This window comes from Diospyros lotus, chromosome 8, assembly GCF_014633365.1.
Source record: "Diospyros lotus cultivar Yz01 chromosome 8, ASM1463336v1, whole genome shotgun sequence".
Lineage (NCBI taxonomy): Eukaryota > Viridiplantae > Streptophyta > Magnoliopsida > Ericales > Ebenaceae > Diospyros > Diospyros lotus.
The window spans coordinates 37603196-37617566 of NC_068345.1; the positions used below are offsets into that span (position 1 = coordinate 37603196).

The 14371-nt window shown below is 37.2% G+C and overlaps 2 protein-coding genes across 2 annotated transcripts; both read left to right on the top strand.

Annotated features, from left to right (window-relative positions):
* The first annotated feature begins 256 nt into the window (after positions 1–256).
* LOC127807490 (protein SRG1-like) lies at positions 257–2564 on the top strand. The gene is made up of 4 exons (XM_052345371.1): positions 257–542; positions 1409–1656; positions 1836–2160; positions 2237–2564. The coding sequence occupies exons 1-4, from the start codon at positions 303–305 to the stop codon at positions 2498–2500; spliced, it is 1077 nt and encodes a 358-aa protein (XP_052201331.1). The 5' UTR covers positions 257–302; the 3' UTR covers positions 2501–2564.
* A 2036-nt stretch (positions 2565–4600) lies between these two features.
* Positions 4601–13228, top strand: LOC127808638 (protein SRG1-like). The gene is made up of 3 exons (XM_052347209.1): positions 4601–4708; positions 12645–12800; positions 12876–13228. Exons 1-3 carry the CDS (start codon positions 4601–4603, stop codon positions 13143–13145), a joined length of 534 nt encoding a protein of 177 aa, XP_052203169.1. The 3' UTR covers positions 13146–13228.
* The last annotated feature ends 1143 nt before the right edge of the window (positions 13229–14371 follow it).

Genomic DNA, 14371 nt, shown 5'->3' on the forward strand with positions numbered 1-14371 from the left:
TTTAATTTTTAAATTTATTGTTTTTAACTAATTTTATTTTTTTAATTAATTTAAAATATAAAAATTGAAATCAGCATAGGCGGCTATGCCCAGTGCCAGCCCTAAAGACAGTTGGTCGCCACCATATTTTAATGCAACAAATAAACAATACGAAACCCCTCAACTATTTGTAGCACATCTCCGGTTTGTCGCCACCATATTATTAAATAAACCAGCAAGATATATAGCAACGCTTCTTAACTTACCTTCACGGTAGTCTGCTAAGCAAAAACAGAGAGAGAGAGAGAGAGAGAGAGAGCGCTATGGAATCCAAGGCCTCATCAAGATTAGGAAGCTCGCTGCCAGTGCCGTGCGTGCAGGAATTGGCAAAAGAGCCGTTGGCAGCCGTTCCGCCGCGATACCGTCGCCGAGATCAAGATCCTACGGCGGTCTCATCCTCCACCTGTTCTTGCCCGATCGTCGACATGGAGAAGCTGCTTTCCGGAGATCGCTCGGAGTTGGAGAAGCTTGATTCGGCATGCAGAGAATGGGGTTTCTTCCAGGTAATCGAAAATACTAATTTTTAGAAAATTTCTAAACTATTTTTAGTTTTTAAATAATATTAATAAAATCATATAGAGAATCAAACCAAACCGATTGAGTCCAAATATAGTAGGGATGATTAATTCTTAAACCCAAATACTAATTAACAAAAAATTAAACTAAAACAACTTAAACCGAAATTGCGACCAAAATAAACAATCAAGATAGCAATACTAATTTATTTAATTAATAATATCTCACTATTTATCAAAGAAACAAGCAAATAGTAAATTAATTAGGATTTAGTTTGATGTTAATTCTTTTTAATATCTTTGAACTAAAATTATTAAACTGAATTAGAAATAAATTTAAATAAACTCGAATCAATCACATAATGATTCCAAGTTTACATCTCCTCACAAAGTAAATTTAAAAATAAAAAAACTTATCTACTTTTTAGGTGTACCTTTAATAATTAGTCCATTTGATAAAGACATTAAGCCTTGTTTTGGTGTAAACACTATTTTTAAATTTTTAAATTTTATTAAAAATAGAAATTTTATTTTCTGCTTTTGTAATTTTATATTATAAATTTAAAAAAATCTCTTTTGATATTTTTAAATTTTATTTAAAAGAATGTTACAATTTTTTGAAACATAAATATGGACACAAATGACCGAACTTATTTGTGTTTGGATTAACAAATAATTAACTAAAAATATTATTTAGATATTTAATTATAATATTTTTAGTGATATTTATATATTGATATTAAAGGAACATAAAATATAATATATTAATTATTATTATTATTATTATTATTATAAAAATATAGGTAAAATATCAAAATAATAATTATGAGTAATAATTATTAATGTGGGTACAGTTGACAAGGCATGGAGTGAGGTGGTCGTTGGTAGAGGAAGTGAAGGTGCAGATTGAGGGATTCTTCAATCTGCCAATGGAAGAGAAGAAGAAGTTGTGGCAAGAGCCCGGTGACTTGGAAGGATTTGGACAGGCTTTCGTGGTGTCCGAGGAGCAGAAGCTCGACTGGGGAGACATGTTCTACTTGGTCACTCTCCCCTCTCATCTCAGGAAGCCCCGCCTCTTCCCCAATCTCCCTCTCCCCTTCAGGTTCTCTCTCTCTCTCTCTCTCTCTCTCTCTCTGAGTCGAGAAATTCCGGAAATATAGATAATCTAAATCTAACGCAGCTCTTCGGTTATTATGTGATTGAATAAGACTCTTCTAATTTTGTTAGTTTTAGTACTTGACCCAGAAATTAAGCCTTAATTTCCATTGGCCACGCATGCAGAGAAGCTCTGGAAGTTTATGCCACTGAGTTGAAGGGGCTTGCCATCAAGATCCTTGACCTCCTGCAGAGAGTTCTGGGAATGAAGGCCGAGGAGATGAGAGAGCTCTTTGAAGATGGCTACCAGGGAATGAGGATGAACTACTACCCGCCGTGCCCTCAGCCGGAGCAGGTCTTCGGCATCGCCCCCCACTCCGACGCCGTCGGCCTCACCATCCTCCTCCAAATCTCCGAAGTCGAAGGCCTCCAGATCAAGAAAGACGGCGCCTGGGTTCCTGTCAAACCCCTCCCTCAAGCCTTCATTGTCAACGTCGGCGACATTCTACAGGTAATTATATATATTACAAAATTAACCTTTTCAACGGAATCCCAGTTTGTCAGTCATTTATTCCTTGTTTCTGCAGATCATCACGAATGGAGCTTATCAGAGCTCGGAGCACCGGGCGGTGGTTAACTCCGGGAAGGAGAGGCTATCGGTGGCCACATTTTACAGCCCCGGCCTGGATAGAGAGATTGGGCCGGCAGCCAGCTTGATCCGACCGGAAGCTCCAGCGTTGTACAAAAGAATTGGGGTTGAGGAGTATTTCAAAGGGTTGTTTGGTCGGAAGCGGGACGGGAAAGACTACATCGACGTCATGAAGATCGGTGATCAAAACCAGAGCTTTTGAAGCGTTCAGTCCATGAAATAAAATGGTGATTGGGTGGTTAAAATAATTATATTAAGAAAAAGAAGATGGGGGGGGGGGGTCGAAGCGATAACAATAAGCCAATTGTGTGTAATCCAAATCTGTAATATTGTAATGCCTTTCTAATTAAGACAGTGCGAGCAACTTGTGATCCACTCACAGTCACGAGTGGAAGGACAAGGAAAATAAAACAACTCTATTTACTTCCTTCTCCATCCCCAATATATAGGAAACTTTATGTAACATTAACATGAATATTAATGAAACTTTATGTCCCATCATTCCACATGAATCTACCCTTAATGCATTACATTAACAATTTTGTAACTCTTAACCTAATTCAATTTCACGTGTCTCAGATAAATCTCTATTTTTATGTGTATATAAGATACACATAAAAAAAAGTACAATTATCATATACTTAAACTGTAATTTTGCTTTTATGAGTACATTTATGTGAATTTTTATTTATAATTTGTGTATTGGTAGTTATAAATTATAAAAATTAAAAAATAAAAATAAACTTGTTGGCCCACCGATCCTAACCCAATGGTGTAGGGTCTTGTGGGCCAACTTCTTCTACATCGCAAAGAAAACCAAACCAACCATGCATGCTTGGTGAAACTAAAAAGCTTGTGACGGCGTGATTTGGCTTAGAATTGAACATCAAGCAGCAATTGATTCACCTATATATGTATATATACTACACCCAGTCTAATTATCTTAAATAATTTTTCATTCATTTGAGACAACAAGTGAATTCAGCCTTAACTTCTTGCAGATGCCAACAATTAATTAATTAATTAAAGAGATGAATTAACCCCAAAACATATGCATGGTATATATGTTCGTTTAATTTGGATAGTAGATGCATGCATGATCGAACTTGTTAATACATAATCATGCATCTGCATTCATATTTAATTAATGTTAAAATCAATAAAATTTGATCCACTCACACATAAATAACGTTCCAATGCAATCCTAATAATAGGTATACATTTTAAATAAATATTAATATATAGCATATATTATATTACCGTCCTAATAATATGCAAGTTCTAATTAATATATATATATATATATATATAATTGACCAAAAAAGTATAATCAAGGAATATAATTAAAATAATAAAAAATTTAAATAGTCACACGAAAAATAATGTAAAAATATATGAATAAATATATGTATTTGGTCTCGACAAAAATAGATAAATTTAAGGAAAAAATATTAATTTAACAAAATGACTTTAAAAATTGTTTTAGTTTTGAGAGGGAAAATATATATATATATATATATATTTGCTACTTTAAAAATAATTACTGGCTTAGACTGAAAGACTTCTAGAACCTTACTTGCCATCTGCGACCAAGCCTGCGATGAAGTCCCCTCACTGTTCCCGACCCCTTGTCAACCCTTTGCATCTCAGCAACGTCGATTTCAGATCCCGTTGCGAGAGATTCCCCTGCTGACGTCGGAAAAGAAAGAGGCGCAGTCACTGCCGCATCATTCTTCTCCAAACAGCCCAAAAATCATCACCAAAAACAATAAATATTTGTTAGCTAACGAGAATAAGAGATGGAAGATTGTTGTTGGTTAGATATACCAATAATTTTATGACTGTGAGTGAGTGATTTTTAAACCAAGATATAGAAGTGAGTTAGATATTTTTTGGAACAGGGAGAGGTCTTTGGAAGGGTCTCCTCTTGGGAAAGGTATTCGGGAGAGTCTCTAGCGGGTCTCCCACATATAATTCTGCCAGAAAGGCATCCTGGAGTTACCTTTCTGTACTTCCCTCTCTTTAAGACTATCTTAGGGTTTGACTCCCTTTTTTGAACACTATAATTTTATTCAGAAGAATTCGGGTAACTAGGCTATGCCAAGTCTATTGTCATTTTTCCATCTGAAGACAACCACCTAAATGTGATTCGACCTTGCAAATCTCTCTCGATGTCTCTTTGATACAAATGCAAATATATTTAGCGAACAATTCCTATGTTTGTGTTGCAGATGTAGGGAAACTGTAGAACAGTATTCAGTAGAAGTGAAAAAATTAACTTGCCACGTCGTTGTTTCAGCTCATGGCAAAGGCACTGAAAATGGAAGACGAACTGATGGAGAAGCTGTTTGGGGAGGGAATCCAGTCGATGAGGATGAACTACTATCCGCCATTCCCCAAACCAGAGCAGGTCGTTGGCCTCTCCTCTCACTCCGACGCCAGTGCCCTCACCGTCCTCTACCACCTCAACGAAGTCGAAGGCCTCCAGATCAAGAAAAACGACATCTGGCTTCCGGCCAGGCCAATCCCCTACCCATTCAGCATCAACGTCGGAGACGTCTTGGAGGTAATTAATCGCAAGTTATTTTCACGAATTTATGTTTTCCCAAAACATGAAGAACCCTATCTTAACTGCTTTAGATTGTTACCAATGGAACGTACAAGAACATCGAGCACAGGGCGGTGATTAACGCTGAGAAGGAGAGGCTCTCCGTCGCCACATTTCACGGCCCGAAGATGGACGGAGAATTCGGACCGGTGGCAAGACTCGTCACTCCTCAACTCCGGCGCTGTTCCAAAGAGTCGGCGTCAAATATTTCTATCAGAAATTTTTCACCAACAAACTCGACCAGAAATCGAACGTCGATCTTTGGAAGGTTTAATCACATTCCCGATGGCCGGAATGATTGACCCCTGCATCATTCTGCTTCCCCATGTCCGCTTGCTCCAGGTTGAATTCGAAATAGTAGTATGGAAAATGGACCTTATAATTACTCCCCCGAAAAGCATTTTCATTATATGTAATGTATGTGCGTGCGTGCATGTGTGTGTGTGTGTGTGTGTGTGTGTGTGTGTGTGTGGAGACCTCAGCGTTTCCCTGTGTATGTTTACAATAGCACATTTTGAGACGTTCAACATTCAGAGACGGATTAAGCGATTCTGGAGATGGTGGAGACACTGGTGGTGAATTGCGGTAGACGAGGATGAAGGCGGAGGCGGTGGCCGCCCTCTTTTATCAAAAAAATAAAACTTGAGATTTTATATTTATGTACATAATACTTTATATATGTAATACAAATAATATTGTTTTCAAATTTTGTATTAAAAACAAGAAAATAAACAGTATGAACCCATCGACATTCAAAGTTGATCGACCGTGATTTGTAAATCTGCAATGAAAAAATTAGCGCAAATGCAGAGAGGATGAACAAATGAAAACAAATGATAAATCACACATATGGAATTTTTTACGTGATTCGGCTAGAATGATGTCTTATTTACGATTGTTCTCTGATTATTCCGACATAATAACAGTATATCATTCTTTTTCCTCTTCCTACAATGGTGTTTTTTACCCCTATTTATATTGTGTTACGGGCATTTCTTGAACCGACTTAGGCTATTGACAGCACTGCTTTGGGCTTAGAGTGGTCCAATGATAAAGCCCAGCCTCTCGGAGTACAACAAGCCCAAGAACAAAGATTGTAACACCCCGCTCTCCAGAGGGCATTGCGTAACGTAAGATTTCGGGGATATAAATTTTTTTCCAAAAACAAACCCATCACAAAATCATTCCCTGAAGATTCCGTTACACCTTCTCAATATATCAACTATGAATCATCAATAAACTAAAACAGATTCACCAACACAAATGCGGAAGCTAGATCGAAACCTTAACAAGTCATAACCGAAACCACTTTATTTATAACATAAAGTCGAACCAACATTTACATGACGTTCTCAACATTAACAACATAACCGAAATGACATAATATAAAAACATCCTCTAATCGCCGTCACTCATCGGCAATTCTCTTTTCCTTCGCACTATTGTCTTCACATGAAACTTTTAAATATTCCAAGAACATATTCCAAATTAGATGATGAATCATCTAAGTGAGAGTTCAAAATCACATTTTTCATAAATGAATGCAAGACATGAAATAAACCAATACACCCTGTAAGCCCTAGCCCAAGAGAATCCCCAACGCTTAATCCTATCACGGGAAAAGAGCAATCTCTCTAAAAGCTATCCACCATACCGACTCGACGACGTGACGCGATTCTAGCTTAAATGGGCTGCCAACGCATCTCATCAAATTACGTTCCCACCTTAAGCATCCAGGAACCACTATACAATCCCAACTCCAAAATTTCATATGGACCACCTAGTCATCCTAGTGCAACTTCCTTGGCCAAACGTCCTGGCACGGAAACTAAGGCGGCTATCTTGACATGCACACCAGTATCAGATACCCCTATTATTCCGTCACGCCCTTGGAGAATTACTGCTACACTATCCAGACAACATCCTAGACTGACATCCCACATGAACAACACAATATGGACCACCTAGTCGTCCTAGTGCAATTTTCCTGACCAAATGGTCTGGCACAGAAACCAAGGCGGCTATCCTAACATGCACATCAACATCAGATACCCCTATTATTCCGTCACGCCCTTGGAGAATTATGGCTACACTATCCAGACAACATTCGAGGTTGACATTCCATACGTACACACAAAACTCAAGACAATGCCACATTTCACAATTCAATGCATCATATAAACAACATTTATAAAATGCAATGCATAAGTTCAAAACGTTTAAGGACGGACCTCCCTCATAAAACCAACCGTCACCGATTACCGTTTCAATGCACAAAACCATTTTGCATAAATCACAACACATTTAGGTAACACAATTACCAAATTTTGGGGTAAACTACTCACAACTTTAAACCAAGTTTTGGGGCGAACACTCACCTCGACGTATTCGGATCATCTCTATTATCGTGCAATGCCTCGTTTTGCGTGCCAAAACACAAATACTCGAACTTACAATCAATCTCGAACCACAATACTTCCTAAACACCATAATTAATTAAGGAAGCATTAAAATCTATTTTCCTCAATTTTTTCGTAATTTCCTCTATTTTCTCCCAATTTTCACCTCGGTAATTCCAAAATAATTATTTCCTCAACTATTTTCCAAAATATTTCAACACAATAAATCCTAAAATAATTAAATAAAAATTTTGGAATTTAAATTACCAAAAATCCCTTGCTCACGTGCCCTTACACGCTTGGCGCGTGGGTGCAGGTAAAGGTTGGCACGTGGCTGCACGCGCTGGTCGCCGGTGGTTGCTCCGATGGCCACGAAAGTGGTACCCCCTTAAAGCCCTTGAAGAATCGATCTTGATGATGCAATTTGTAGGCCGAAACAACACCAAAAAGCCCTTCAAAAATTGATTTACAGGCAGCCCTAGGCAGTCCGCCTCCCAATCACGGCCAAGCTTCGAATGGCCACCAAACTCACTCAAAAATACCTCAAAACGCTCCCAAAGTGATCCTTGATGCCTCGCGACCAAAAGCCCTCTATTAAAGCTCTAAAAATCATCCAAAAACGCTGTCGATTTCTTGCCAAAAATTTCGAAACCCTCGACCCCTATTTTATAACAATTTTCGGCCACCTCTCGGCCAATCACCGGCCAAGGCTTTGCAACCAAGCATCCTCACGCCGTATAAAGCCTTCCCCATGCCACCCTCGGTTGTCCCATCGCCGAAAACGGCGGCCACGTGCGGTGGCAGTGTGGCGGTCGAAATCCTTCACTGTGCGTTCACATTACAACTTCTATTAATTACATTTTGACCCCATGTTTTCATCTAATCTCATTTTGACCCTTTTTATGCTACCCCTGATCTTTCCAACACCATATACCATTTTTCTTGGCTATCTAAGGTCCGGAGTACTCCTTCTGACTAATTCGATCATCCAAAGCTACGTTAGTGTGCCCTATAGCCTCACTTTTCCGAAAATTCCATTTATGTCCTTCATTAAATACCGTTCACATCCTCAAATCATTCCCGAGTATTACAAAGATGATTCTGCGAGGTCGCATTATTGCTAAAGCACGAGCTCCGATTACGATAGCGCTAGCTCGCTGGTCAACCTGATTAGCTCGCAAAGAAAACCACGAAGCAAAATGATCGGATCTTATGTCTACCTGTCCTTATCCATGGAAAGCCGAACCCCACATGGTGCGAAACTTTTACTCCCTGTTTTAAGGAGATAAGAAGGGCATTTTGTCCTTCACGAGGTGGCCTCACCATATTTAACTTTGTGTAAATTGCCTATATGTCACACTATAAATAGGAGATCAAAAGCTATTGTACAGGCATGATAAAAAATACATACTGTAACTCTACAAAAATGATCAGAGAACAATCATGGACTAAACATTATTCTAACCGAATCACGTAAAAAACTCTTGCGTAATATTTGTTGTTGGTGTTATTTGTTCTCTTCTCCTCGCACTCATGTTTACTGGATCAGTACGGGTCATCGAATCTTAGTCGACTATTTCTGAACATCGACATAGTGTGGGGTGTTTACAATCTTTACAAAATCCATAAATGGAAGGATAATGTCACGGGGGACAAGGTGTTCTTATCAATTGGGAGTGAATTCCGTATTACCAAAGATTTAGTTTGTCTCAGGTAAAGTAGGTAGGTCTCGCCTCCATTTGTTCAGCGACTTTGTTGTTATGCGAACTGAACGGTTAGACCAACAATTTAAAAGCATCACTAAGAGCTCGCTTGGCGCCAACAAGTTAAAAGCATTGCGGGGAGCTCGCTTGGTTCCGTAATCTGAGCTCGGGTCTCAGCGACATGTAACCTTGTTCTGACGAGCTCGACCTTAGGCCTATTAGGCTTCAGGAGATTGAGCCAGTATGTTGAGTCAAGTCCAACTCATAAGAAGTGGTCCGAGAAATACCCATAACGAACCCTTCTTCCAAGCCAAAACAATTCCAAATGTTTGTAAATTTCAGGCCGATTAGATCTGGATTGAATAAACAAATTAAATGTTTTTAATCATTTTATTTGCAAGCAACTCAATGAGAAGAAACATCCACCTTCGGTTTTATAATAAAGATGAAAGTCAGAAATAACAATCAACTATAACTCTAAAAGAACTCAATTCCGTAAACAACATAAAAGAAGAATGAATGGGATATCTTGTGGAGGGATTCATATTTGTTTCAACAAATATGCTATTTAAGCACTTGAATCCACTTGAATCACATCTAGACAAATAGAAGCACAACAATGAGTAATGACACAAAATACATGTCGTGGTGGAAAAATACAAGTATGTCCAGATAAACTGGTTACACTAAGAGCCATAAAAACATATATAAATTTGGAAAAAAGATCCCCTAAATATTATGTAGTTATTATTAAACTCGATCGAATACTTTATAAAATGGGCGGGATAACAAAAAAATATAGCCACGAAGGCTATTTCATCTCTAATTTGGAGCTGGTATGAAATTAATTCAATTATGAAGTTAAGAGTAATAATTGGTTTAATCAGTACATAGTAATAAAAAAAAATTAGTAAAAATTCAACTTAACTCTATATTTTATTGTATAAATAAGATAATAAATAAGTTCTTTTCAATATCAAATCTTTAAATAATTCAATAGAATAGATTAACTAATTTCACATTTTTTAAGATTCAACTCCTAAATCTCTTTTGATATCTAGGAACAATTATATACAAAGAAAAAAGAGAAAACTTTCATAAATAGATTAATCAAGCAAAAAATTTGTGCTTTTATTTTTAAAATTTTAAAGACAATAAAAACGAAATGGAATGACAAATAATTTAGTTTTCATTTTTTCAATCCAAAACTAAAGTAAAGTATTATTAATAAAAAATTAAAACAAATTGAATGACATAAATTTGAAAAAAATTGAAACTATGTATATTACTTCTATTTTCCAACCCACAATTACATGAAAGCTCCGCCAGACGGTTATATATTTCAGAGAGAGAGAGAGAGATGTCGAAGGCGAAGCTTACAGGTGATTCGATATGGAGTCAGCTACCAAGTGTGCGAGAGCTGGCTAAGAGGCCGCTGAATTCCATCCCAGACAGATACCTGCATCCTCAACAAGATCCTCCATTTCTATTCAATTCGTCTTCTTTAAGCTTGCCTCAAATCCCTGTTATCGACTTGCAGAGCCTTTTTTCTGCAGATTCCATGGCTTCCGAGCTCCACAAGCTCCACTCTGCGTGCAAAGATTGGGGTTTCTTTCAGGTATATGTTTTTGTTTTTGATTTTTACCCCCAATCCCATGCTTGAACTGTATCCACTCCCTGAGGGATACAGCTTTGATATTCATTAATCGCGAATTTGCGAGAATCAGAGCGACAATCGAACTAAAAACAGAAAATGTAAACAAATTCACGAAAAGTCCTAATTAACTTGAAATGTGTTCAATCTTTGAAAATAGTCTTTTTGACTGTAGTGTGTAGTTAAGTTTAAGCAAATGCATAATATATATTGCAGGTGATCAATCATGGAGTCAGCTCTGAGTTGCTAGAGAAGGTGAGGGTAGAGATTCAAGGACTATTTGAACTCCCATTGGAAGAGAAGCAGAAGTACTGGCGAAAGGAAGGAGGAAGAGAGGGGTTCGGGCAGCTCTTTGTTGTATCAGAGGAGCAGACGCTTGATTGGGCAGACGTCTTCACCTTGGTGACCTCTCCAAACTATTTGAGAAATCCAGAACTGTTTCCGATCCTGCCTCCATCATTTAGGTCAGTCAAATCTATCGTGTTGGATTTTGTTACTATTGTGTACTAAAATGCTTCATAATTGGAAAATTGTGGACCTGCATAATTGGAAAATTGTGGACCTCCATCGGCGATCTTCTTCTTCTTCTTCTTCTTCTTCTTCTGGAATGATCTAGCTTCTTCTTACTTCGTCTTTTTCCGAAATCGCGACATCATCGCCCATCTGAAACTCAATTGACTGCAAAATCCCACCATCCCCGTCATTACCAATCACCTCTTGACCACCATCCGGCTTCACAGCCATAACCGGACCAACTCCACATAGAGGATCAAAAACCTTACCTGCCATCTGCGACGAAGCATGCGACTTACTCCCCTCACTGTTGGCCACCCCTTTCATCTCAACCCTTTGTATCTCAGCACCCTCGCTTTCAGACCCGTCGCGAGAGATCCCCCTGCTGACGCCGGAGAAGAAAGAGGTTGGAAAGGTGTTATTTATTATTTTTGATTTTTAGTTAAATTTTATTTTATATAATTTAATTAAATATCTTAAAAAAAAAAAAAAAAGATGTTGTTTTGGTTTAAAATAGATGGCCTTTGGTATTAAAACGGTTGGAAGGGCTATGTGAAAAAACAAAATTGAAAATAAAAGGATTTTTAAGATTAATTTTAAAATATAGGAATGTTTTTGAAAACACGTTAGATCATTAAAAGGGTTTAGTGTGCCTAATTTGGTATTATTGGAGCTTTCAGGAATGATTGTAACCTTTATTTGATGCAATGAATGTCTTAACAAATTTAGAAAATTTGAAACTCAGTATGGACCTATAAGAAAAAACATTTATGCCTTCGACCCATGTTAATGAATATTTATTTTCAATTTATGTATTGTGATTATATTTACATAATTATTTCAAATTGAGTGAATATTAGTATTTACTAATAGATATTTTTTTGTTGATTAGAATAGGAGATGGAACACTTCATATTTCTAATATTTTTGTTATTTTTTATAAGAAAATAATAAATTTATAATTATAGATAAATTTATAGGAGATCGAACTTTTAATATCCAGGGAGACCTGCAAAGGAGGAAGTGGTTAGAAGCTCGGGATGTTTGTAGCATGAGCTCTTTGATACTTAATTTAGAAGCTCGGGATGTTTGTAGCATGAGCTATTTGATATTATATTTTTTTACAAAAACTAAAACATGAAGATTATAATATGGGTAGAGTATACGTCTAATTTGGAGAAATCAATTTTTATGGATCAAGTTGACAGAGACACCTAAACGTGATTCGGCCTAGCAAATCTCTTTAATACAAATGCAAACATATTTAGCGAACAAGTCCAGTGTTGCGTTGTGGATGCAGGGAAACTGTAGAACAGTATTCAGCAGAAGTGAAAAAACTTGCCACGTCGCTGTTTCAGCTGATGGCGAAGGCACTGAAAATGGAAAACGGACTGATGGAGGAGCTATTTGGGGAGGGAATCCAGACGATGGGTATGAACTACTATCCGCCATTCCCCAAACCAGAGCAGGTTGTTGGCCTCTCCTCTCACTCCGACGCCAGCGCCCTCACCGTCCTCTACCAACTCAACCAAGTGGAAGGCCTCCAGATCAAGAAGAACGGCATCTGGCTTCCGATCAGCCCAATCCGCTACGCATTCACCATCAACATCGGAGACGCCTTGGAGGTAATTAATCGTAAGTTATTTTGACGAATTTCTGTTTTCCCAATATATGAAGGAACCCAATCTTAACTGCTGCAGATTGTTACCAATGGAACGTACAAGAGCATCGAGCACAGGGCGGTGATTAATGCCGAGAAGGAGAGGCTCTCCATCGCCACATTTCATGGCCCGAACGTGGACGGAGAATTCGGACCAGCGGCAAGCCTCGTCACTCCTCAAACTCCGGCCCTGTTCCAAAGAGTCTGTGTCAAAGATTACTACCAGAAATTTCTCACCAACAAACTCGATGAGAAATCGAACATCGATCGTTGGAGGATTAATCGCATTCCCGACTGTCGGAATGATTGACCCATGCATCATTCTGCGTCTCCATGTCCGCTTTTGCCGGTTAGTAAATGGATGAACCTTATAATCGTAAATGGACCTTATAATTACTCCTTATCCGAAAAGCACTTTCATTCATTATGTGTGTGGGTGGAGACCTCAGCATTTCCCTGTGTACGTTTACAAGACCACATTTTGAGATGTTCATCACTCAAGAGACGAATGAAGAGATTTTGGAGATGGTGGAGACACTGTACTAGTGAATTGCAGTTGAGGAGGATGAAGGCGGAGGCGGTGGCCATCCTCTTTTATCAAAAAAATAAAAATAAAACTTGAGATTTAATTTATACTTTATGTACGCACTACTTTATATACAAATATATATAATATTGTATTAAAATTTTATATTAAAAATAAGAAAAAGAATAATATGGACCCGTTCCAATGCCTAACAATTCCAAAACTTTGTAAATTCTCTCCCCATTTGTTTCGAACTGAAAACTCCTCTACTGATATTTACACACAATTATATAACAAAAAATAAAAAAAAATCATAAATAGATTAATCAAGCAAAAAAAGTTGTACTTTTATTTTCAAAATTTTAAAAACAAACTCAAAAATGGAATGACAAATAATTCAGCTTTCATTTTTCCAATTCAAAACTAAACACAAAAATTTAGTAACTTTAAGATTAAATTAAAATACAAAAATATTATACAACAAAGTCAAAGGTGGGTGTGAAATCTAAGGGGGTGTTTGGCTTTGCAGATTTGACCGCTTCTGAGCTGCCCTTCAATTTAAATGTTATATATTTTATTTAGTTATATGTTTATTAAGAATTAAATATCTTAAATGCTATCAAACTTAAACACTGTTTCAATAACGTTTTAAAAAAATTCCTCCCTAGCTTTTCTAGGAGATTTTCTAAAACATTGTTACCAACTTATTTCATTAACTAAATTGTTTACAATTTTGTCTTTAAACAATTATTATATTTCTAATCTTATCCATCTCCTTCATCTTTATACCTTTTCTCTCTCGTCCCTTCTAACCCCATCACCACATCTTCATCGTCCTCGTTGTCGTCTCTATCATTTGCCACCTCAATCCTCCATCTTTCTCTCTCTCTCTATATATATATTAGTGTATATTATATTAATATGTTTTTTTAATAATTATATATAATATATTAACATTTAATAGTAAAAATTTTATTAGTTAGACATTAATTTATAATTTATTTTTATAA